Source organism: Enhydra lutris, unplaced genomic scaffold, assembly GCF_002288905.1.
Source record: "Enhydra lutris kenyoni isolate GAN:26980312 unplaced genomic scaffold, ASM228890v2 scaffoldscaffold7, whole genome shotgun sequence".
Lineage (NCBI taxonomy): Eukaryota > Metazoa > Chordata > Mammalia > Carnivora > Mustelidae > Enhydra > Enhydra lutris.
This window is the reverse complement of record NW_019154091.1, coordinates 39,415,008-39,441,989: the sequence shown is the minus strand read 5'-3', so window position 1 is coordinate 39,441,989 and position 26,982 is coordinate 39,415,008. Positions and strand designations below refer to the sequence as shown.

The 26,982-nt window shown below is 41.7% G+C and overlaps 2 protein-coding genes across 3 annotated transcripts in view; one reads left to right on the top strand and one right to left on the bottom strand.

The window, feature by feature from the left end:
- Nucleotides 1-6,674, bottom strand: part of LOC111142263 (family with sequence similarity 234 member B) — a 36,286-nt gene extending 29,612 nt beyond the window's left edge. The window contains exon 1 of the mRNA XM_022495309.1: nucleotides 6,619-6,674. Coding sequence (XP_022351017.1) covers nucleotides 6,619-6,655 — 37 coding nt within the window. The 5' untranslated portion in view covers nucleotides 6,656-6,674. The remainder of the gene's footprint in view (nucleotides 1-6,618) is intronic.
- A 181-nt stretch (nucleotides 6,675-6,855) lies between these two features.
- LOC111142125 (heme binding protein 1) overlaps nucleotides 6,856-26,982 on the top strand; it is a 68,417-nt gene continuing 48,290 nt past the window's right edge. For both annotated transcript variants that reach the window (XM_022495106.1, XM_022495105.1), the window contains exon 1: nucleotides 6,856-7,062. The gene's annotated coding sequence lies outside the window, so the exon portion shown is untranslated. The remainder of the gene's footprint in view (nucleotides 7,063-26,982) is intronic.

The following is a 26,982-nucleotide window of genomic DNA, read 5'->3' as shown; positions in this document are numbered from 1 at the left end:
ATTCATGGCTCTCCAATCCAGAAAGCAGTTCCACACACTGATTCAAGAATTTATTTCTGGGCATTTGCCAATCATCAGTCCTGGTTCTAATATCTGAGACCCCTCTTCCACATGCAAATCCTTCAAAACTTGAAAATACCAATCATGAGAAACATAAGCTATGGTATTTAAGAATTTAAGTCTTTACAAGCTGACAGTCAAATCTTGGCTCTATCCCTTATTAGCCATGTGACCTTGATTAAATTTCTTAGCTTTACTAAGCCTTATTCTTCCCATTTCTGAAATGGTAATTATTTTTCCTACCTCATATGACTGTTTTTAAGAATTAAATAAGACAACATATGCAAGGCCTTTAGTGTCTGGCTTACTGTGGCATTTGATAAATGTTAGCTTCTAGGAGACCTGGGTGGCCCAGTCAGCTGAGTGACTGACTCTTAACTTTAGCTCAGGTCATAATCTCAGGGTCCTAAGATCCAGACCCGTATCCAGCTGAGCATAGAACAGTGCTTGGGATTTGATCTCTCCCTCTCTTTCTGCCCCTCCCATCCTCCTGCTCATGCTCTCTCTCTCAAATTAAACAAACAAACAAACAAACAAATTTCAGCTTCTATTATTATTGTTGGCACTATTCCTCCCAACCGCCCACCCCATCTTCTCTTCTCCAGGTTAAATGTCTCCACCTCTTTCAACTCATTACTTGAGGACGCACTGTTTCACATATCCACAACATCCTGTTCACTCTTTTCTGGACACAATGTGATATGTCAGTGCTTCTTAAAGTATGGTTCTCGGAACTGGTTCTGATCCCCAGGGTGCAGCTTGACCAGAGCAGCTTGCCCTCCCTAGTACAGAGGGTACACTACAATTCAATTACTGTAACCTAAGACATCGCCAGCTTTCTTGGCAGTCACATCACGCAACTGATTAAACTCAAACTCCCAAGTATCTTCTACATACCCTCAAGCCGTCTTATATAATAGTACAACTGGATCTTTAGCATCAAGTGAAAAATTCACCATTGATACTTAAATTTAATCTTGCTAGTCAGCTGTCACCTTGCAACAAACATACCAGCCTAAAATAATCAAAGTAAAATCATTACTAAAATACTGGCCAACAAAACAGTTTAAAGGAAATGCATTTTTATGATATCACACACCATCATAGGTAGAGAACTTGGCTGCATGTGCTACAGAAACTAGTAAAATCTTTACTAAATCTAATTTTTAGTAAAATCTTTACTAAAAATAATTTGCAGGGCACCAGGGTGTCTCAGTCAGCCAAGTGCCTAATTCTTGATTTTGTCTCAGGTCATGATCTCAGAGGTCTTGTGATCCAGCCCCACATTGGGCTCCATGCCCAGCAGGCAGTCTTCTTGAAATTCTCTCCCTTTCCCTCTGCCATCTCAACTTTAAAATAAATGAATCTTTAAAAAAAATAAAAGATTATATGCTTCCAGTAGATAATGGCAAAGGAATACATTTCTGTCAGTATCTTTCCTAAAAACTGGGGAGGGGAGGTAATAAAAATAGGGGAAAAAAAAAAAAAGAGCCACACCCCCAAACTACAATTTATGAAAAATTCCCAAATGCAACAAAACTTGTACCCAATCAAGGAAGCACAGTAAGAGTGGGCACATGGTCTCAGGTCTCCAAAAAGGAGCACAGTTCACAGAGTTCATAATGACAACAATGACGACAGCGAGGATGGTAACAGGAAAGTACTCAGTACCTACTATTTTGGGCACCAGGCTAAGCACTTACATGTTAATTCATTTAATACTCATAACAACCCTGTAACTCCACTGTATCAAAAAGAAAATGAAAACATAGAGAGGTGAGTTGCATAAGATCACAGAACTAGGAAGAAAAAGAGCCAGGATTCAAACCCAGGCAATTTGATTACAGTCCATGATCCTAACCAATAAATTATACTACCTCTCTTGTACCATGGTTATATAGCCAAAGCACTTATCTCTTGCTCAGAAGGATGAAGTCTGGCGTCCCAAAGGCATCAATGACTCCCCCTCAACACCACAGAGACAAAGGGGAGATAAGATGAAATGAGAAAGGCTTTACAAAAAACAGGCTGTCGGTTTGACGGTTTGACGGGTAAGGAAACAGCTGCGATCAATCAGTCGTGAAGAGAGGGATTTTTCTCTTATTTATTTTTTTTTTTTTAACAGGCTGGGTCCCATTAGATTAAATTCTAGCTTCTCACTGCCCTTGCTCACTGGCCAGGCCCCAGCCTCTGCCTGCCTGTCAGCCAAAAGCTAGCTGTAAAACAACTGACCATTAACTATGATTTATAATCAGAAAGAAGCCATCCATGAGTACTCGTTCTGTAAGCCACTACAGAGTTGTGCAGATATCCAAGAAAGACGCTGCAACAGAACATAGCAAGCAAAATCTGCCAAGGAGCCAACCCTGGGCAAGTGATGCCACAACACAGAAGGAATAAGGAACAGACGCTTCACTATGGAATCCAAGAAAGGAAAGGAAACAGTCTTCTCTGAAATAAGGGCTCACAGAAAGAAACAGAATATTTCTAAGAAGAAATGACAACTCAATAGGGAAGATGAGAAGTAAACAAGCAGGGCTCAGAAAAACAATGGAAGAAAATAATAAAACAATTTTAGAAAAGATACCCTTAGAGGGATGAGCAAAGAGAGCAGACGTGCCTGCAAAGAGTCAGAAACAGAAAGGGCAGGCTGGTGAAAAACCGAGAAAAATAAAATGGAAACAATAGCTGGCAGTTCCAAGCCCCTCCTCTCTGTGCACTCTTCCAAACCCTTTTACTGTCTTATCTCCAGAAATCTGTATAACAACTCTTGGAGATAGATATACTATTATCTCCATTTTCAGGATGAGGTTTCAAGTTCAAGTAACTGGCCCAGAGTTAAACAGCAAATAAGCGGCAGGGCAAGGATTCAAATCCAGACATTATGGCTTTGAAGGAAGCGCCCGGACTATCTGTGTGTCTCCCACTGAAAAGATTAAGGCTTTTTAAAAAAAAGACTAGAAAAGCAAGGACAGAGAGGGCAAAGGTGATGCAATATATGGGGAACGGAAGAGAACAGAAAAGGAAAATGGCACCAAAAACAGTAACTTTAGAAGACATACCAAAAAAAGCTCCCGTAATAGAGCAAGACCTGAGAGAGGGAGTACACGGAGTCCCAAGAAAAACTGCTACAGAATAATCAATATTGAAACATAGCACAGTAGAAGTGCTGAACTTCAAGTACAAAAAAAGAATCGTATGAATCATAGGAGCAGCCGGGTGGGGGAAGAATCAAGTCATTAAGGATGGAAACAACAATCAGACTAACTTCTCTGTGGTAACATGTATTATTAAAAGATAGTATATTTTTTTTAAAAGATAGTATATTTTTGACATTACAGAGACAAACCTCAGCTTAATTACTGCAGACTGTGAGCTTTGATCAGACAACTCCCAAGTAAATAGTTTTGCTATCTATTCACGGAAAGAGAAGGGATTCTGTGCCCAAAGTTACAATTGTGCTAAGGAGCTGGACATCGAATCCAGGCTCCAGAGCACAGAGCACTTAGCACTCTTTTCTCTGCTAATTTCAGCCACCACTCACATTTTTAACCAATGCAAGGTTTTCAAAGAATAAAGGAGAGGATGCTGATTTCATAATACATGAATATAAATGAGCTTTCCACAACTCACTTTTCCTCCTAGGAAGACTGAATGCCAGTCAAACAGCATTCCCACCATGGTACAAAAGAAAACAGGAAGAAGATGCAACTGTATCATCCCCAGACACCTTCAGGAAAACATACTATAATATACACTATTCTGTGATAGGTACTATATTTTACATAGACTATACCATACATTCTATAGCAACTAAAGATAAATAATCCACTTTATGGATTAGATTATCCAGGGGCATATAATGATTCCAAATTACACATACTAAAACAAATCATTACAGTAACATTGTGCTCTGATAGTTCCTTCAGTGTTTGACCTTCAAACTTTAAAATGGGCTAAAAAAATATATATACTTAAGATAAGTTGTTCTCCAGGCTGTTTTATGAATGTCATATGTCCTTCTGTTACTAATTAACCTCACTGTATGTATGGGAGCCAAATATCCTCCCATCTTGAGCTTAGTGGAAGGGGATGGGACTCTGAAACAGACTCCAAGAAACGGCTCTTTCTTCACAAGGCTGATGACATCTGTCATTAGCTTATGATTGCATCAGGCCTTCCTTCAGGTATCACATTTGTAAATGGGCATAGTGCTAATGAAGATGATAATAAGAGTAATAAGAGCTAAAGCTGAATAATTAACATGTGTCAAAGGTAAACAAATCTCTTCAGTACATCCATTTCTTCTACTGAACCAAATAACCCCATAAGGTAGATACGTAGCAGCGTGTGTGGCATATAGTGAATGTTCCATAATAACGGTACTGTTACATGTGAAGAAACTAACACTTAAAGAGGTTAAGTAACTAATCTGGTGAAGACCAGATTGGAACCCAAGGCTGTCTCGTGTTCTTAGTCACCATTCTCGTCACATAGAAATAGTGAGGATGTCATGGTGGTGATCATTTTGCAATATATACAAATATCATTATATGGTACACCTAAAATTAATAGGATATATCAACTAGACTTCAATTAAAAAAGAGAGAGAGAGGACGTTCAATAAAGTAACATAACACGGTAGCCTACACAGGACAGCAGCCACACAGTCCCAAGGACAGGGTATCCCAAAAAGAGCTCTAGGAAAGCAACTTCTACCTAATACAAAGGCTAAAAATTGTTATTTAGGCCAGTGGGGAGAAAGGGCAAAAGGGAGGCAAGCAAAAGGATAAAAAACAAACAAACAAAAAAGCAATAACAAAAAACCATAACCTGCATCACAGAGAAGAACACATCGCCATTGTTTCTGGGCCCTAAAAAGTATCAAACATACCTGTCCAAACACAGGCCCAAGGACCAGACTGTACTTTCCCTATCCTGCCAGCTGACCAAGTTTCTGCAACTGGATACCTCCGGGAGTAATAATTGACACAGGGTAGGATGTGAGAATGCAAAAGAGCTCAAGAGTTTCAAAAGCGATTTTCGTGATTTTCTCCTTAGAGAAGTGCAATTATCTATGCTGGGGTGGGATGGGGAAGAAAAGGAATCTAAAAGAGAAAAGAAACAAAGCTAAATATGTCTGCACCTCATTACCCCCAGGGAGGAAATCATCCTACACAAAGGACAAAGGATAATCCTGCAGGTAAAGGGGTACATCCCCGACTTCATTGATACATACACATTTCAAGATAGGTATTATCAATGTTTCTTCCAAAGTTCTCAGGAGCCAAGGGGGGGTGGGGGGAGCGGAAACAAACCTCTGAGGTCATTAAGTCTGGGGACAGAATTGCAAATTCATACCCAACCCAGTGTCATCCACGGCACAATGCAGCAGCCTGGAAACTCCTTGAGAATAAGGTCCCTGTGATCCCCTTGCAGCACGTTGATGGATATCCACCAGACACCTAACTAGCCCTTTCTAATGATGCCAGTGAAAGCAACTGTTTTTCCACCAACACCTGCTTTTCCCACTATCACCTTAAATTATCAGCAAATAAATGTTTATAGCTTAAGGTTTAAAACTTATTTAGGTAGAACCATAAAATTCTTAGAAGCCCTAACGTTTAAGATTTCTTTGGGCAGAATAAATATACTTTTATTAAAATCGCAAGTTTGTAGCAGCACCGTCTCATTCTGGAGGTTTAAGAGAAAATTTAAAAAAGAGAGAGAGAGAGAGAGAGAGAGAGCGAGCTTGGAGCTGCTGCCCAAAGTACTGAATTAGCTCAAGTTGTCATCACCACAAGAGCTTTCCTAAAGAATATTCCACAATTTACGTGCAATTTGCAAGTGCCGAATCATTTCCCTCCTAAATGCTTAGCCTCGACAGCCAAAGGCTGAACAAGCGGAATCAAAAGCCCAAGATTCTAAACACCCCGACACTGTAGTCCAGGTTTTTCCCATACGGTCTGCGCGGCCTTGGACAAGTCAATGAGCCAAATAAGTCTCATTTTCCTCTTCTGTAAACTAGAAGGGGTAAGCACCTGTCCCACCTACCTCATGGCTGCGTCAGTGTCGTTAAGTGGAGCGGCTGCTCCAGAGGGTGGCCCGCTTCCTGCCGCCCCTATCCCCCTTGTCCCCCCTCGTCCCCAGGGCCAGCTCAAGATAGAAGGAGCCCGGATCTGGCGGTACGTGGTCCGCGGCTCCTCAGCAAAGGATGCTCCCCTCACTAGCCCTCCCCTTGGGATGGCGGCGACGAGCGCTCTGACAGTCACCCCGCAGCGGCGCCCGCCCGCTCCCGGCCACGAACCCCGCGTGCCCCCGGCGGTCCTTCCCTGGATTCTCCCAGGCTCGCCCGGCGCCCGCGACCCCCGACCGGCCGTGCGCCCCTCTCGCCCCCTGGTGGCGACAGACCCCAGCCCGCCGGGGCTGCACCGGCTCGCCTCGGGGCTCCTGCAGCTACGCCGCCAGGCCTCTGCCCGCTTCGCCCCCATAGCCTCGCCTCCTAGTCTCCCCAGGCCCCGCAGAGGCGGCGGTGGTCGCAAGGCTGCGACTCCTTACCGGGGAGCTTGAGCGCCCTGGATAGCACAGTCGCCATGGCGGAGGCCCCGGTGCGCGTGCGCGCGCCCGCGTCCTGCCGGGAAGAGTAGTTCACAGCGGGCGGCGCGCGGGGCTGGGACCTGGGAAGGTGGGAGCGGCGCGGCGGAGAGGGGCGGGGCAGAGGCGGGGGTTACGGCTCCCGCGCCCGCGTGCACACAGCTGCTGGCTCTGCCCCCGGCCGCTTCGAGCCGGACCCCTCACCTGGCAAGTCCCTTCCGCACTCGAGTCTCACTTTCTTGCTCAGCGAAACGGGGAAATGGAAACTGCCCCCGAGGCTTGCTGTGGTAACGAAAGGAGATAGCAGGTATTACGGGAAGCGCCGGTTGTGAAATGAGCACGGGCTTTGCAGGCAGACGGACGGGATTTGAACCCTGCCTGCATCCCTCACTCGCTGGGCCATCTTGGGTAAGTCCCTTGGTGTGACTAAGCTTCAGCCTCATTTTTAAAATGGAGACACTACCTCATTCACGGGCTTACTGTGACAATTAAATAAACTGTTTACGACACCCTGCAGCAGGTACCTAGTAAGTGTGTTTCTCTGTTTCTCAGTAAAGGGCGAGGTTTCCTAGAGCTCTAACCCTCGTCTTGGGTTTCCAGTTCTTTCCAGCTATCTCCTGACACTCTACCCTGCAGCTTCTAGCTTGAAGGCTCTAGGAACAGGAACTGACCTGCTTCTTACCCACAGGCACCAAGAGATCAGCATTTTAGTGCAGGAATGCTAAAGATGTTATCTATCTTAGAGTTGGGACGGGTCTTAGAGGCCATGTAGTCCACCCGCCCTGTCAGAGAAGAGAAAACGGAGGTTCAGAAGGATGATGAGACTTCTTTCTGTCATACAAAAGCTCTAAGATACCTCTCTCTCGGACCCCGCCTCATTCCCCTGAGAAATCGTCAGCAAGACTACCCTGAGGCTGTAATCCAAGAGACTCCTAACAGCCATCCCATCACCCTCTTCCCCATGAAAAAAAAATGTCCCTAATCTCTCTCTGCCTCAATTTTCATCTACAGAATGGGTTGAAATAGTTCCTATTCCACAGCCTTGTCCTGGGAATTAAATGGATACATGCAAAGCACTTAGAAGGTGCCTGTCACTTAGTACGGGTTTTATAAGTGTTAGCTCTTCTTTTTATTAGTAATTTATTCATGTTGACAATTTAATAATTTAATAACAAATAATACATTTCATAATAATGGATTTGTAATTTATTCATTTATCCTTTTAACGTTCTATAATACCCAGAATTTTTACTGTTTGCCACCTCTCAGGAGGTATGATTAAAAACCATATTTTACAGGGCACCTGGATGGCTCAGTGGGTTAAAGCCTCTGCCTTTGGCTCAGGTCATGATCTCAGGGTCCTGGGATCCAGCCCCGCAATGGGCTCTCTGCTCAACAGGGAGCCTGCTTCCTCCTCTCTCTCTCTGCCTGCTGCTCTGCCTACTTGTGATCTCTTGTCTGTCAAATAAATAAATAAAATCTTAAAAAAAAAAACAACAACCATATTTTATATTTATGTAGGTCATCTCCAAGGAGCAGCACTACAAGTCACAGTAAATCAGTAGTGGCTTGCCTGATAATCAGATTAGCTAATTGAAACACATTCTTGAAATAATGAAGACTGAGGAAAACAACTTTAAAGTGAGCAGGATGTAGGATAGGTCAGTTTTAGCTGCAAAAGAACAGGAATTTATGTTTCTGGGAGAGAGCAGTGGGGCTGGAATAGCCCTGTTACACAGAAGAGGAAGTAGAGAGGAAATCAGTTCACTCTTCATAGTGAAAGGGTATATTCTTAATGTGATGGAAATAAAATAAAATTGTACAGTTTAAAGTTCAGTTAAGGGCACCTGGATGGCTCAGTGGGTTAAAGCCTCTGCCTTGGGTTCAGGTCATGATCTCAGGGTTCTGGGATCAAGCCCCGCATCAGGTTCTCTGCTCAGCAGGGAGCCTGCTTCCTCCTCTCTCTCTGCCTGCCGCTCCGCCTACTTGTGATCTCTGTCTGTCAAATAGATAAATAAAATCTTAAAAAAAAAAAAAAAAAAGTTTGGTTAAAATTTTCCTTCAGGGGCGCCTGGGTGGCTCAGTGGGTTAAAGCCTCTGCCTTCGGCTCAGGTCATGATCCCAAGGTCCCGGGATCGAGCCCCGCATGGGGCTCTCTGCTCAGCGGGGAGCCTGCTTCCTCCTCTCTCTGTCTCTGCTAGCCTCTCTGCCTACTTGTGATCTCTGTCTGTCAAATAAATAAATAAAATCTTTAAAAAAAATTTTTTTTCCTTCACATGGTATAGTCACCAAAAGCACCAATAGGCATACACAATTATGTGTGAGTGTACACATATTGCATACATGTGTATCTCGAGCCCCTCAGCTTTCCATGCCCCTAATCTTTGTGGCATTTCCACTCACCCTGTAATCACTCAGCTTTGCCCTAATGATTTTCAGGGGGAAGCAGATGCTGAGGACTCCCTCCATCCCAGCTCCCTGAGGGGTCCTCCTCTTTGTTTTCTTTGGCCTTTCTGGAAATCTCCACCCTCCACATCTTTTTGCATCGTAACACAGGACCTCGGGCTTAAACTGGGTTTCTCTACTTGAATGTGCTTTTCTTCCAAGTAAAGGAAAAAAGCTCAAAGCGGCCACCAAGTAAATTAAGATCCTTGCCTTTTACATCGAGAAAACCTTTGAGTTCCTTTCTCAGTACCTAAGAGCATGTGAGAGTGCCTTCGCTATCTCAACACCCACTGAGGTCTCTGTGGAAAATGCAGACACTCTGGGCTTCCTGACTTCCCAACTTGGCTTACCTCCCCAAGAGGTAAACCAAGAGAAACAAAAAACTGGGGAGGGATGCCTGCAGGCAGCCTAAGCTGTCTAACTGTTGCACCTGCTATGAGGAGCAAAAATTCCATTTCTTAAAGTCAGAACAGAAGCCAGAAGAGCCCCTTCTCTTCTTCCTACATTGGTGGGAATATTCTTTACCAAGCTTCCAAGGTTCGAATACTTGGTAGAGGGACCCCATATTAGCTGGCTCTTATCATCTTTGTGATATCCCGAATAAACATCCTACATGGATTTGCGATCAAATCTGGTCCTCTAATCCTTAACATTCTATGACCACTGTTTCCACTTCTGCTGTTTCCGACGCTCCGAACTAGCTTTCCCCACTTCCTCTTGGAACCAGTACCACTGTGTCCACCAGCACCTCCACCCCTTCCTCCTGGTACCACTGAGACTTCCAGGCCTCCTGGCCATTTCTACTTCCTTTTAAGACTGCTCCTTCTTCCTCTGTCTCCCCGCCCAGTCCATGCCACTTCGCATTTTAGTGCTGTTAAAATGGCAAAGCTGTTCAGGGCAGGGAAGATTGCCTCTCTTCTATTTTTATGTTACTCTTAATTAGAAAAAATACAAATGCTATGCTGCCTCTTCTTCAAGGTCAGAGACAGTATTTTCATTAAACAGAGCTTTCCATTTTTACTTAGTAAGTCAACCAGGGCAGGGTTTTTGCTCTTAATGAACAACCTCACAGTTTCAGTGGTTTTAGAGACTAAGTGTTCATTTGGGCTCATGTCACAGTCAAAGTGAGAATGGGGATAGGCAGTGATAGGGGTTCTAGTCCTCCCAGTTATTCAGGGTTTCTTTCGGGCTTCTTTCTTCATCCTTAGGCCTTGGATTCCTCCATTGGATTATTTGCATCCCCAACCAGGCAGGAATTTTTCTGTGCCAGGCCTGGACATGGCTTATGTGACTTCTGCCCACATTTATTTGGCCAGAACTCAGACACAGAACATGTATGCCAGGAAGGTATGAGCCCAGGAAGAAAAGGAAACAGTTTAGTGAGTATCTATTCAGCTGTGCTGTAGTAGACACCCTACATCTTTATGGGATACAGACCTGAGTTCTTGGTAGTGGGGAGGGGGTTTGGCACTGCTCTACTTAGAATCGCCCCTCTCCTCTAGAGATTAAAGTTTTGTTCCTGAGCTGAGCTCCTTGTCCTGAGTTAAGACTTTCCACTGTGTGTAAGGTAAGGCTCTCCCAAAAGGCTCCTCGGTCTCTCTAGGTGCCATTCTTACAATGGTCAGCAGGGCATGGACAAGTCCAAACCCACTGGCAGGCCCATCTCCGGCTCAGAGTACTACCCTCTGCCACACTGGTACCAAAGACAGAATCAGGAAGCAATAATAAGATTTTAAAAACAAAAAGAAAAGCAAATAGCACTGAGACCAGGGAGACTGAAAAGAGCAAAAGAGGTGCTCAGCAAAGATGATTATGGGGCTAAATGCCCATGTCAAGGGTCTTATGAAATCAGCCTTGCTTTCGGATCAGGACATTCTAAAAGGGCACGCACACACGGTATATTCACTTGTCACCACAGACAACTGGACTCTGGGACCAGGAGTTGCATGGCTTATGGTGAAGACAAATAGGTTTATGTTCTCAGAGCGTCCCTTAATCAAACATAAGACCCATCCGGTGTGGATTCATACAGACTCCCAGTCTATAGAACTTTCTAGAGTCTCGACTATAAAATGCCTTCTGGGCCCTGAGATTTAAACAAAGGCTTCTCCTTAAGTCTTTGGCTGGAACATATGTTTAAGAATAACACTATAATTAAGGACAGATCTGCCCAGGACAGCTTGGTTCCCATTCCTCTTGGCCTTCATCCTAGCTTGTTCCAATGTCTACCAAAGCACTTGTGGTTGTAATGGGCATGCCAATAGCTACCATGTACTGAGTACTGATCTCCTACAGTAGAGGACATTGTTGAGGACCCTTGCCAACCTTGACCCAAAACCAAAACTCCGCCCTTCACTAGCTTTCAAAAAAAAAAAAAAAAAAAATCCAGTGAACCAAGTATATTTTGATTTATGTGTTTTCCTGAAGATTTAAGGGGGCTAGGGATGGAGTCACAGGGGACACAAAGCATTTCACCAAAAATATCTGTTCAGCACAGGTCTTCTCCTGGACCCTTGCTACTAGCTTCATCACTGTGTCTTTCTCCACTGGGACCCTCTTGTGTCTGCCACACTTTTAATCTCTTTCTTCTTCTCCCTTTTCTGCCTTCTGCTGCCATTAGCCTTGACAGGACGCTGGAATCTAATGTCCATCCTGCAGCGGGCATGGAAGCCATCTAACTCACACAGTGGGCATTCTGACACAATGTGTGCCATGTTGTCCCTTAGGTCTTATCACCCCAATCTTACCACGATGATGTATAAGCTGGATGGATAAAGCCACTGGCCCAAAGTTGCACCACTCCTAGATGCAGGAAGGAGGATTCAAATGCAGGTGTTTGTTTGTTTTTTTAAGATTTTATTTATTCATTTGACAGAGAGAGAGAAAGATCACAAGTAGGCAGAGAGGCAGGCAGAGAGAGAGGGGGAAGCAGGCTCCCCGCAGAGCAGAGAGCCCGATGCGGGGCTCGATCCGAGGACCCTGAGATCATGACCTGAGCTGAAGACAGAGGCTTTATCCCACTGAGCAACCCAGACGCCCTCAAATGCAGGTTTGTCTGGTTTTTAATCACAGGCAGGGACACCAAATACATGGCACATGGACTACAGTTTGTCCTTTCTTCATCCCTGGCAAACATCCGTCACCACCGTATTCTTTCCCAGCTTCCGCATCTTTAACTCAGCTTTCCAGGGAGCCAGGACCTATCAATTCCATTTGGCCTCAAAACTAAAAACTGTTTGTAACCCCTGCCTCATTCAGAGCATAGTAACCACACTAAAAACCCCTTTAAAGATGGTCCCTGATTCATGATAGGTATTTAGTGTTAAGTGTAACTGATGTTTGGCCAATAATTGCTCTGAGTGGTCGGGACTCCTAGCTGATGAGCCAGACATGCTCTGGTTGCTCAGGACCTAGGCAGTACTGATATGTTAACATTTAGACTCTACCCCTGGTTGAGTCTTTTTAGTTCTATACTTCTAGCTCACTGGATAAGTTCTAAGTGATGCTCTTAAAGTCAGTACATGAAGGTACCACAGGTTGTCTAACTGGCTTCTTTTTTCTGCCTTTCTTAGACTATTTATCATAGACAGCTGTGTTTTGTAATGATTTGAATATGTTTCTACCATATTAAAGCTCCCATGCTAAATGTTGAGTTCCTAAAGAACAGAAGTAAGATTCTTGTATCTTTTTTAGCCCTATACAATGCAGAGCACACTGCCCTCAGATGGCTTATTGGATAAATGTGAATTCACAAACGACTCACGTGAGAGTAGAATGAAATCAACTCAGAAAAAAGTTCTTAAAAAATGAGAGAAGAACCCCAATATTTGTAGCAGCAATGTCCATAATAGCCAAACTATGGAAAGAGCCCAGATGTCCATCAACAGATGAATGGTTAAAGAAGATGTGGTATAGGTATATACAATGGAATATTACACAGCCATCCAAAGAGTAAAATGTGTTTGTGGGAGCAATGGAGTCAGGCAGGGAAGATGGTAGATAAATAAATAAAATATATGCTGTAGCAGATGGTGATATATGTTATGGAGAAAAACAGAATAGGGAGGAGAAAATGAAGTATGGAAGCTGTAGGCAGTGAGGGGGTCAGGGGGCCCAATTTTAAATGGGAGGGTTAAAGGGGATAATATTTGAACAAAAGTTTAGGGAGGCAGGATGAGTAGCAAGTGAAAAGTCTCAGAGGAAGAAGCCTGGCCTGCTTGAGGACTAGCAAAAATGTGGCTGGAAAGGTGGTTCAAGGGTAAGTTTCATAAGAGATGAGATCAGATGTGGCCAGAGCAGAAACAGGGTATGCAGGTTTGTAGGAGGCCCAAGCAAAGACTTTTTGGCATTTAATCTGTGTTAAATAGGAAGGCTTTGAAAGTTTGGGGGCACAGAAGTATTGATTTGACTTAGATTTCAAAAGGATTCTTTTGGATCACTTTGTTGTTCTGAAAACAGGCTGTAGGGATGGTAGGGGTGGTGAATGCTTTTGGCTACTGCAATAATCCCAGTAAAAATTGAGGGTGGGGGTACCTGGGGGGCTTGGTCGGTTAAGCTTCCAGCTCTTGGTTTGGGCTCAGGTCATGATCTGATGGGTCATGGGATCAAGCCTCACTAAGGGCTCTGTGCTCAGTAAGGAGTCTGCTTGAAGATTCTGCCCCCCTAACCCATACACCTCCATCAAATAAATAAATAAATCTTAAAAAAAAAAAAAAGCTTTTTTTCCTCACTAAGACTCAATAGCGAGAAATATGAGTGCTCGAGTAAGATCAAAATCTAGAGGAAAGGGAGATGGAAAAAAATCTTCTAAGCTGGATGAAACTAGAGTTGCTAAGCAAACAAGTAAAAAAAACACCTCAAAAAAAGGAACCACCTACTGAGGATCCAGATATTGAGCCTGGACAAGAGAGAGAAGAAGGAGCATGTGGGGTTCAAGAACCTGGATTGGAAGCTGAAAGCCAGGAAAAGGAAAAGGATCTGGAAAAGACTGGGGGTGAGCGTGGAGATGGCCGTGATGTGAAAGGGAATACTACACCTGATCTAGCATTTGCTAAAGTTGAAGAAGCAGGTGATGGACAGTCATAAGTTAAAAAGAAGAGAAGCTAAAGCCACACATACAGTTTGTTATATTGATAATTTGTCTTAAATTCTCTCAATAAAGATTTAAAGTTTGCTCTGGAAAAAAAAAAAAAAGAAGAATTGATGGTGGTTTAGACCAGAATGGTGGCAGAAGAATTAAGGAGAAGTGGTAAGACTCTTAATTTATCCTGAAGGTAGAGCCTACGCAATTTACTGATGAATTAAATGTGAGCTGTGAAAGAAAGAGGAATTAAGGAGACTTTGAGGCTTTTGGCCTGAACAACTGGAAAAACGATGAAGGGGAGACCGAGACGACCAGGATGAAAGGGGAGATGAAGTTTTCGTTTGGGGTGTGCCAATTTGGACATCCAGTTGGACACACAAATGAAAATGGTGATTAGGCAGTGGAGTTGAGGGAGAAGTCATAGGTGGAGATGTAAATTTGGGAGTTGTTAAGCATAGAGCCCGCATTCAAAGAGGTCCGCGCTAACAGTGAGTAGAGGAGAGAGGAGAAGGGGAGGGAGGGGAGAATGAGCCCTGAGGCATTTCAACTCTGGAGGTTCTTGGAGAAGGGGAAGAACCAGCAGAGGAAACCACCAGGAGTAACCAGTGAGATCAGAGAATAACGAGAAGAATTTGGTATCCCAGAAGCCAAGAGAAAAATGTATTTGGGGGTAGGCATGTAATCGAAAGCTTGTAATGCTGCAGAGAGACCGAGTGAGAATAGACCAGGAGTGATCTGCCCACTTTCAGAGCATTCACTGTGGTCTACTCTCTGCAGTTGTCCTGCCAGATAAGTCTCTCTAGCCCAAGGAAAGAATTTGTAAGCCCTTTTGACCACAGATCTAAGCCATGTCATTCGGTCTAACTTTCTTTTAATAGTGAAGCTGGTATTTTTATCTTCATCTTCCCATCCCTTTGATCTATCCTCAGTTCAGTCAAAGCTCTGCAGGGAAGATGGGTATTAATTTATTGTCCCCCAAACCTTCAATGGTCATAAATATTCTTTACCCTTTCTTTCTTTTTCTTTCTTTCTTTTCTTTCTTTCTTTCTTTCTTTCTTTCTTTCTTTCTTTCTTTCTTTCTTTTTTTGTATCTCTGCTTGATATGTATGAATGTTTGTTCTCTTGTACCATGTTTTCCAAATGATATTATTTCCTCTTCTTCTTTTGCTCTGTCTTAGAAAGATTCTCTCCCAGGTGACTTTCTTCTTCTTTAGCTCAGCTTTTAACACCTATCATAGTAGTTGTAGATACCTTGACATGGACCCAGATCCTAATCCAGCCATGTAGTGATTCCTCCTTCTAATGGGGAGCAGATGGGATCAACAGACCATTCTTAATTATTGTTCTTACACAAGGTACTGCAAGGTTCATAAACCTCTTCCCAGAAGCCAGGCTGTACATCAGACACAAAGGAGAAGAAGGTGGATTTGTTTTTTTTTTTCAACTTTGCCATTAAAATCCCCTCTTTATGGAGAAACCAAGCTTGTATCTTTTCTTATATCCAAGAGGACAGGAATACTATGCCCCTTGGTGACCCAAAGAAGAGGAAATGATGGAATATCTCCAATGAGCCCACAGTGTCTGCTCTGAGCAAAGCAATACATGAAGTGAAAAACAGTCCTACTGTTTGAAAGTCAGCAGGTCATACCTGCAGACACTCAAATGCCCTTTCTCTTCCATGTCCTCATAGAATAAGACAACAGAATCTGGACCAAGGACCCCTGGAAGCTTTAAGAAAGACCTCCTCCCACAAACAACAGGAGCCACAAAGGTCATAAGGGTGGTAGGCAATTCTCTGGGGGCCTCTGGCCCTTGGTATCTGAAATTTCTCTCTCAAGGTCAAAAGCATCAAGGTGCAGTCTAGCTGAGAGAGGACACTGGCCCCAATTTTGAAAGAGCCCAAAATAAACCAATTGGGATTTATTAGAGATATAATGGTGCATGGGACTACTCTTGCATGAAATTAAAACTGTTTTTTTTTTTTCTTCATTTTTTCTTTTACCTTGGAGTTTAAGACCTTGGATTTTTTTTGCTGTTGTTGTTTGCCTTATCAACTGCTTTACAAACTGTTAAGTAGGATTCTTAGATATACCTGAAGTTATTTTCTTATTATCATCAACTATACTTTATTTTCATTCTAACCCCTCACCCAGGTGGTAAGATTTTATTCTTTTATTCAGGAGATTATACATGAAACTACTTTCTCATGCCTGTGAGAAACACTTATTTTTATTTACTGACATAAAGCTTTCTCCTTTAAGACAAGTAGATTTCTGATAGTGGTCATATCGCATAACGTCAACCCATTCCTTAAGAGTAAAAATTTCTTTTTCTTTTTTTTCTCCCAGCCTTAAATACCTATGATTGAGTTCCCTTATTGAGAAAACGTGTGTGCATCTTCTCTCTTTCACCTTGAAACTGGGCTAGAAATATTAGACACTGGAGAATGTATTACCCTTTGGCTTTATATTACATAATTCTTTCCAAGTGGAATAACAATTTAATTTTCAATCTGTCTTCTATTACATCATTGTGAAGGTTTTAAAATATTAATCTCATTGATAATATATCCTCTCCTCCAGTTCCTGGTACATAGTTAATTACATGTTCTCAAGTTTTCATTTGAATGAAGGAGTAGAGGAGAAAATTTGGCAAAAAAATCTAGTTTAAGAGGGAATAAATTTAAAAAACTTCCTTAACCTTAATCACACTCCATGTACTTGCCTCCAACATCATTCACCCACCAACTTTAATGGCATGCCTTCTAAGTAAATCCAGAATGACAACTTTAGACGAAAGGACAGTAAGTATAGCCCTCACACCAGGGCAGAGAAGACTCCTGTTTATACTGGTGAAGCCGTACTAGAAATATTTACCCAGGTCACCCCCCACACCCACTAATAATTTCCCCACCACACAGAGCCACCCCACCTCACTTCCACCCCCATGTCCAGTGTCAGCCCTGCTGAAAGGGATCTAAGTGGGGGAGGGTTGTTTCTTTTACTAATACTGGATCTCAGTGTTGGAAGGGATTTCAGAGGTCTGCAAATCTAACCCCCACTGAGTAAGAATTGCTTCTGTACTCCCTAGTCATTTCAGTCCTGCTCCATGTGACCCCCAGCCAGCAACAGTAATACTCCCTTCCAAAGCCATAGGGAACAAGGCCTAATCCCCGTGCCATATGGCAATCCTTAACAGGTCTGAAATACGAGTCAGTGTTCCCAAGAAATTTCACTTGAAGTTACTTGCTCTTTTCTATCAAAATTATTTTTTTTCTCCTTCCTACCTTGTGCCGTAGGTATACGAGGTCTTGTCTACTAGTGCGAGATGTTTCCTTTGACATTAATTCTCCGGCAGCCAAGCCTCACATTTCTTAGAGAGTAAGTTTTTTATAGAGTTAATTCCTCCTTCCTCTCAAAAAGGTTTTCTCTCAGTTCATGGCTTTAAATCTTTACAGGCCTTAGGTATGTATTCTAAAAGCTGAAAATATCCATTTTCATTGTAGAGGCTTGATGATCAAGAAGGGTTCTTTTTATTTTTATTTAAGATTTTATTTATTTATTTGAGAGGCCGGGAGAGAGAGACCACAAGCAGGGGGAGTAGTAGAGGGAGATGGAGAAACAGGCTCCCCGTGGAGCAGAGAGCCAGACGGGAGGCTCTATTCCAGGACACTGAGATCATGATCTGAGCCAAAGCCAGCCGCTTAACCGACTGAGCCACCCAGGCACCCCAAGAATGGCTTTTTTTTTTTTTTTTTTAAGAGAAGAGAATGTACCTAGAGCTACTTGGACCTATCCTATTCTATCACAGAACTCTCTCTTTATTTCCCTTTCTGTGTTAACCTTAAAGAACCAAGTTTTTGTTCTCATTCCTAAGAATGAAACTCCTTTCTTCTTTAGTAGGTCAACACTAAATAAGAGAAAGCACTTTAGAGAAAGGATTTTTGCATGTTTTTCTGCCTATTTCATATAATCCCTTACAAATTCTTTTTCTAGCCTTAATTTTAGTCCAGCAACTCAGTTCTCTTATCTGAGAAATCGTTGGTTACATTTTCCTCCACTCTCCCATCTTTTTTTTTTTTTTTTAATATTTTTACTTACTTATTTGTCGGGTAGGGGAGAGAGAGCGAGCAAGAACACAAGCATGGGGAGCAGCAGGCAGAGGGAGAAGCAGGCTCCCCACTGAGCAGTGAGCCCGATGTGGGGCTCCATCCCTGGACCCTGAGATCATGACCTGAGCCAAAGGCAGGCAGTTAACTGACTGAGCCACCCAGGCACCCCACTTTCCCTGATTAAAGATCTTCTTTTTGCTAATCAGTCCATTTGCTTCTGTTACAAATGTATTGCTTTTTACACCTTAGCCTTATAGATCTGTGGATTTGTTCTCTCTTTTAGTAAATGAGCCAAAAATACAAACTGGCAATTTAGAGAATAGATACAACTGGGACCAATTACCAGGTACTACTTATTCAGATTATATGTATAATGTTTTCATTTTAAAAAAAATAAAAGAATGGTATGGTTCATTTGATTTTATCTTTTTGTGTATCATTTCAATGAAATAAAAATGTAATTCATTACATTTGTGTGAAGGATGGGCAAAATAGGGGAAGTGGATTAAAAAGTACAGACTTCCAGTTATAAAATAAGTAAGACACAGCGATACAATGTACGCATAGGGAATATAGTTAATAGTATGTAACAACTTTGTGGTGACAGATGGAGGTTAGATTTACCATGGTGAGCACTTCATAAGAGGAATAAATGTTGAATCTCTGTTTGAATACTTGCAACTAAGTAACAATATGGTATGTCAACTATACATCAAAACAAAAGTTTTGATACAAAGGAATACATTATATAAAATATATGTTACAAATGTAATGATTTAGTGGTCATGCTTAAACTTGATATCCAACCCAAGAACTAAACCATTCCCAAAAGTTTATACCCATGTGTTTCTTTTCTATTCTTTTCTATAATTTTCTGTTCTATGCTTTCCACAAGTGGTAACAATACACTGAAGACTGCCTTTCAATTTCCTTACTTTATGAAAATGTTCTAATACAAATGGTTATATACCTAAACAATAGCTATTTAATTTTGCCTATTTCTGATTTTATGAAAATGGTATCATACATATATTGTCTTCTGGATTTGCTTTTTCCTTCAACAAAATATTTCAAAGATTCATCCATGTAGCTATATTTCACCACCTTTTCTTTTGTACAGTATTCCATTGGGTGAATATATCATAACTGGTGTAACTATTCTCCTGTTAATGTATGTTGGTTGTTTTCATACTTTTCCCATATATACGAGCACTGTTGTAAGTATTCTTGTATTTGTGGGCAAGTTTACCTGGGATAGGGATGGAATTGCTGTGCTGAAGGAAATGTAAATGTACAGCTGCACAAAAAATTAACATTTAAAAATCAAAATTTGAAAATTTAGGGGTACCTGGGTGGCTCAGTCAGTTAGGTGTCCAACTGAGTGTCCTGTTAAGTGTCCAACTAAAAAAATGAAAATTTAAAAATAGCAACTTGCAGGACATTGGGTGGCTCAGTCGGTTAAGCCTCTGCCTTCAACTCAATTCATGATCTCAGGGTCCTAGGACTGAGTCCCTTCTCGGGCTCCTTGCTCAGTGGGGAGACTGCTTCTTCCTCTGCCTGCTGCTCCCCCCACTTGTGCACTCTTTCTCTCTGACAAATAAATAAAATCTTTAAAAAATAACAATAATAAATAAAAATAGCAACTTGCTTTTGAAAGTAGTACTAATATCATTAATAGTTGTATTAATGCCATTCACACTAGCAATGTGTAAGAGTCTTTTGATGTACATACATCCTTGCCAACAGATGGTATTGCCAAGACTTCTTTTTGCTAATCAGAAGGGTATATGCATGGACGCTTTGGTGGCTTAGTCGGTTAATGTCTGCCTTCAACTCAGGTTATGGTCCCGGGGTCCTAGCATTGAGCCCGCAGAGGGCTCCTTTCTCCCTTTCCCTCTGCCCCTCCCCCAACTTGTGCAGGCTCTCTCTCTGACTCTCTCTCAAATAAAGAAATAAAATCTTTAAAATAAAGGAGGGTGTATGCAGTATGTAATTCCCTGATTACTAATGAGGTTAAGAATATTTTCATATGTTCCTTCTCTTATATGCCTCTTTTCCTGAAAATTGTCAATTATATCTTTTGCCCATCATTCTACTGAGTTGTCCAAATTTAAAAAATAGATTTCAAAAAATGTAATTTATTAATATATGTAGAAAATGAATTTCAGTGATTTAAAATAATGACAGATCTAAATGTACCAATGTGGAAATATCCATCATTCCATAAGAATTTTCAGAAATACATACACACACACACACACACACACTCATATATATATATATATATATAAAACCCAGTGTATATGTGAGTACATGTAAAAATGTTTAGCATATATAAAAAGGTGCAATGGACTGAATGTTTGTGTCCTCCCAAAATTCATGGGAGTGTGATGGTATTTGAGATGAAACCCCCAGTGTGATGGTATTTGGAGATGAAAGCTTTGGGAGGTGATTATATAAAGAGGGCAGAACCCTCATGAATGGAATTAGTGCTCTGACAAAAGAGACCCCAGAAAGCTCCCTCGCCACTTTGCCGTATGAAGACACAGCAAGTAGACAGCCATCTATGAACCAGGAAACTCAAATATGACACCAAAGTGATGGCACCTTGATCTTGGACTTTTCAGTCTCCAGAACTGTGAGAAATAAGTTCTTGTTCTTTAGAAGCCACCCAACCTATGGCATTTTGGTTATAGTAGCCCAGACGGACTAAGACAGGAAAGATAAGTCTACAACTGTCAAAAGTGGTTATCTCTGGGAGGCATGTTGTGTTGCATCCATGAAGGAGAGTACTGTTACAGAACAACTTTCATTTTTGACTCTATATTCACTTGTTAATATAAGATAACAAGCGCATATTCCCTGTAAAAATATTTTTCAAGTTGCTACCAGAACAGAAATAGAAAAAAGAAGATGTACTAAAATGATAGGGTCAATCGAGAGGAATTCTAGAAAATGTAGACATTGTTTTCTATCAGAATACTTTTCTAATGTCTATTTAAATGATGTCATGTCATTTAATTTTATAGTCTAGTGGTGATCGTGTTTAAAATCAATTGCAATTTTCCTATAAAATAGTCTGTGATAGAACTTTGATATCTTTCCCATTGCATACGGAAGACTAGGGAAATATCTCTTAAGGAGGCATTATACATGTTTGCTCATTATACTCTGAAAGTAGAATTTCAGAGTTTTTATATTATAAGAATTCTTCACTAGGAATACTTTCCTTTTCCTAGCAGTAGTCAATATTTTATTTTCTCACCCAGCATGCAGTTCCCACCTTTGTAGAATGCCTGTTTTCCTCAACTTGACTCTAATCAGGTTCAGTCTTTGTGGGATGTTTTCATAGAGTATTTGAAAGAGATGATAAACCAGAGTTTCCCCATATTCTCTCTCTCTTTTTAAAAAAATAAATATCCCTTTCCCTTGTTAATTTTAGAAATCAAATAGAATTTCTGCTTCCTGCAAAGACGGAAACCTGGCCCAGATTGCTGGCTCCCTTCCCCAGAATCAAGTGAGGAAAGGCTTATGGGGTTATGAATTCCAGGAACTAATGACATCAATCATCAGAAGGGCTGGGGAGATGGTGGTGGTTCCCCTGCAGCGGGTGGGGGCACGGGTTGGCCACAATCTGGGGCAGACGACTGGCAGGGAGAAATAGGTTAGTGAAAACAAGTTTACATTTCCTCTTGCCTCTTCCTTACTCCGCTTTGAGGCAAAGATTGTCTTCCTGTTCACCAGGGAAATCAGTCAGATAGGGGCCCAGGGGATAAAATCAAGCAACTCAAATCTTAGCTAGAGTTAGGAGTTAATGAAGACAGGGGAGAACTGGGCACCAGCCTGAAGCATTTACACTTCCAATGCTTCGCCATCTGGCTGTTAACTTCCACATTATATGCCCAGCCTGGACCATGCCCTTAAACCCCAGAGTCCAATAGACAAGTGCTTACTCTAACTCTCCCTAAATGTGAATAGACACCTCCAACAAAATATGTCTTCAACTAGACTCCCAATATTCTCCTTAAACCTGTTCTTTTTGCAGTCTTCCCCATTGCAGTAAGTAATGTAATCCTTCAAGTTACTGATTTCAAATCTATTGGTGCTGTCTTCAATTTGTATGTGGATAAATGCACACAGTGGAGAACCATGCAACTGTAGAAAGGAGTAAAATTTCTGGGGCACCTGGATGGCTCAGTCGGTTAAGCATCTGCCTTCAGCTCCCCGAATCTTGGGATCGAGCCCCTCATCGGCTCCCTGCTCAATGGGGAGCCTGCTTCTCCCTCTGCCCCTCCTCCTTCTCTTGCGGTGATACTCTTTTTCTGTCTCTCTCAAATAAATAAATAAAATCTTTTAAAAAAAAAAGATTTCTGTGTACTGCTATGGCACTAATTCCATGATGTTTATATTTAGTTCAGTTAGAAAAGCAAGGTACAATATAAAATATATACTCTTCTACATTTTTTTATCTTACAAGTGAGGAAATACAAAAAAAATGCATACATTTTCAAAAGTGGAAGAATAAGTTAAAATGTGATGGAAAATGGTTACTTTTAACAGGAAAAAGGAAGCAGGTTAAAGGGAACAGGATTAGAAGCTAAACTTCTCTGAATATACTTTGTGGTATAGCTTCTAACTTAAAAACCAAGTAAATGGTTTATATAATTACTAAACAAAATTAAATCAAGATGGGAAAATATCAATCCTGGAAAATCAAAAGCCAAAATATTGAATATATCAAGTTGATAGCTTAGCTATATAGAGAATATTTTTTTATTTTTTTTCAGATTTTATTTATTTTCCTGACAGACAGAGATTACAAGTAGGCAGAGAGGCAGGCAAAGAGAGAGGGAGGAAGCAGGCTCCCTGCCAAGCAGAGAGCCCGATGTGGGAATCGATCCCAGGACCCCAGGATCACAACCTGAGCCGAAGGCAGAGGCTTTAACCCACTGAGCCACCCAGGCGCCCCAGAGAATATTTAATCCAGTAATTTCAAAATACAGCAATTTGACTGTATTTTCTCAGTGGGATGTATTCTAAAGGAAAATAAAGTTGCAAAGAAATCTTAAATTGTATTCAGGGGTAATACTTCTAATAACAATAGTATGAAACTATTATGCTCATGTTTATAATAGTAGAAAGCTAATATGTAATTTGCTAATGATGTTTGAAACTATTATATATACATATGGAATAAGCTAAAGTAAATTAAGTAATCATGTTAATGAGTAAGAGTAAAGAGATACAAATATAAAATAAAATAAGTAAAAAAAAACTGTAATGTTTTATTTGAATTGGAAGTATGAATATTAACTGATGAGGTATTTTTCTCTTTGATACAAGAGTACATGTTTCTAGTTCTGTCCAAGGAAAAGATGTGGAAGTGATGGCCAACCCAAGGAGGACCCCTAGTGCCCAGACTGAAAGCAAACAGGCTCCTGGGAAAAAGAGTTGAGTTTCTATTGGGAGCAGGAATGAGCCTGGAATACCTAGTCTTGCTAGAAAACAGAGAACCTGTTAAAGTCCATTCCACTTATGTTGAAAGGTCACAGGAACCAATCTGAAGGACCTTCCAATGGTCAAAACTGAAACAATTTTAAGGACTCCCAATAGCCAAAAATGAAACATTATCGTTAAGAATTATGATTGTAATAGAGTGAAACATAAAAAATATGTTGAAATCCATAAGTTTATAAGGACACTCTTTAAAAAACCCTTTATTGGGGCGCCTGGGTGGCTCAGTGGGTTAAGCCTCTGCCTTCAGCTCAGGTCATGATCCCAGTGTCCTGGGATCGAGACCCGCATCGGGCTCTCTGCTCCGCAGGGAGCCTGCCTCCACCTCTCTCTCTCTGCCTGCCTCTCTGCCTACTTGTGATCTCTGTCTGTCAAATAAATAAATAAAATCTTTAAAATAAAAAAAAATAAAAAAAATAAAAAACCCTTTATTGATCACTTTTAGAAGATACAAAAGGATGAAATAATTTTTCTGGAAATGCAAGAGAGGTTAATAACCCCTGGGGCAATCCTCATAGAAGGAGTCAGTGATCAATATTTCCTTTCTTCCCGTTCAGACGATTCTTACACACAATCTTCCCTAACAGGATTAACCTCTAATTCCTCACAGTGAATCAACTCAGTGAGGAGCTCTTAGGTTATCTGTTCCTCCTTTCGGGCTTCGTTCTTGCTTCTGTTCCTTGGAGGATCGTTTTCCAAAATAATGACCATGATGCACGTCCTTGTCTCAGGCTCTGCATTTTTGAAGAACACAAGCTAAACAATTGGTAGTAGAAGTAGCTGGAAAGCAGACTCTCAGAATGAGATTCTGTAATGTGGCTACTTACAGGTCAGCCCCTGGTAAGGACTCTGTTACTGATGATAAGTAAGAAGGAAATAATTATAAAGACTGTGGAGTTGCCTGGCTTTTGTTCATGGCCCAAGAAGTCTTGAAGAAAAAAAAAATGAAAATGAAAATGAAATCCGGGGATGAGTGGGTGTCTCAGTTAAGCATCTGCCTTCAGCTCAGGTCATGATCCCAGGGTCCCAGATCCAGCTCCTTGCTCAGCAGGGAGCCTGCTTCTCCCTTTGCCTGCCACTCCTGCTCTCTCTCTCTCTCTCTCTCTCTGACAAATAAATAAATTTTTAAATTAAATTAAATTTAAATTTTAAAAAAGATGGGCTCAGGTTAACCAGACAACTCAAGATATCCTATGAAAATGAGAATCTGAGGCAGTGTTTAAAGTGGTGCTTTACACTTTGTTGCCACAGGGAGCAGACTCTGCGGACAATCAAATCCAGAATGTCATTACAAGGCTAGCAGAGCTCAAAAATACTGAACAATAGCCTAAACAGGTCTCATAGGAAGGTCAAGGAGCTGATACGATGAAAGTGAGAATCAGAGACCTAAGATGGTGATATCTGGGTGCATGAGCCTAACAACCTTGAACCCTGCTAGCTCTTAATCCTCCTGGTAGTATGAGCTCCCTCCACCTTGCTAAAAGACAACAGCCTCCATTCGCTGGAAGCTCCCAAAAGACCCCAGCTGAGGGAGGTACTTCACAAAATGGGGTTTATCCCTCTCAGGAGCTGGCTCCATCTTTTCTAACTTCTTTCCAGCCAATGACTAGGGGAAGTCACAGCACAGCCCAAAGGGGTAATTCTTCCTCTGGAAACATGTTGTATACACACCCAGTGAATTTGAACTCCTGGCTAACATACTCTGGCAGAACTGGAGCATGTATGGGAGTGGAGCTCAAAGATGTGAGATGGAGAGGGAGGAATTTAAGGCAGGATAAGAAGCAATTACCGACAAGGGAGCACTCTTTTATGAACTGGGGCTTCTACTCTGATAAGGACTCCTGAAGTCAGTCCTCAAATGCTGTTGGGATGACTCCTTGAAGCTTAGACAAAACGTTGGTCTGCCATGAGATAGAAATGCTGAAATTGCCCTGATGGAGTATTGAGGCAGGTGTTAGGAAGCTCAGGAAAGTATAAATATTGGAATGACTGGTATATGAATCTGAGAAACTGCTGCCTAATTAGGTTCCCCAGGAAAGCCCAGAGGGCACTGCCATTGCAAGAGCAGTAAGAGAGAACACTTGTGATGGGGCACTAGGATCTTTGAGAAGTTCAACAGTAACCATCCTCTGTACATCTCAGTTGACTACAGGAGATTCTGCCATGCAACTGGGCTCTCCATTATCAACTGGGGTGAGAGGATTCTAGAATAGCAGGGGCCAGATGGTGGCACCCAATCTTAAGACTCAAGGTGAACATAATTATTGTCATACAGACCGAGGCTGGAATGATAGTCGAGGTCCCTTGACATGCCAGGACCTGCAGCAATGGCTAATAGACCATGATATGACCAAGAACAATACAGATGAGCAACGGATCAGAATATTATTTGGTTTATAGAACCACACAGAAGTTGAAAGCTTGTTGAGTACAGAGCAGATATTACTCACCACAATGGGTCCTTGCAATCTCATTTTCCAGATCTAGGGCAATTCTGAGACCCAGAGCCTACTAATGAAGAGGAACCTAAGCAACCTGTGGCCATTTTCTAGAAATAGTAGGAAGAGGGGAATACCCAGATCTTTTGAAGGCTACAACACACACAGTCTGGCCTGATACTGATGCTAAGGCACCTGAAATGTCACCATAATGTCTAGGGCACAGGGGAAGCTTATGAAAGCCAGGAGACAATGGGGCCCAGTCCAAGTCCATCTCACAGTGGTTACAATGGGTGCATGAACCTACCAGTGGTTGTCAGACCCCTAAGTACATCCTTGGCATGACTATACTTAAAAACTGAATATATCCTCAATTTTTTCCCTTAACCTGTTGAGTAAAAGTCATTATGGTAGAAATGGCCAAGAAGAAGCCTCTGAAATCACACGCCTCCTCTGTCAACCATGACAGTATGTCATAAGAAGTACCACACACTATGAAGGATTACAGAAATCATCAGTACCACCCTCAAAGAATTAAAAGAGGCAGTGATGGTGGTCCCTATCCTATCCCAGTTTAATTTACCTTTCTAAACCTGAAAAAAAGAAAGCAGTTATAAACATAGTTGATATTCATCTAAATATATTCACAAATACACCAGTTAAAAGACAGAGACTGTCAGAGTAGATAAAAAACAAAACCCAACCATGTACTACTTACAAGACAAGAAACTCACTTT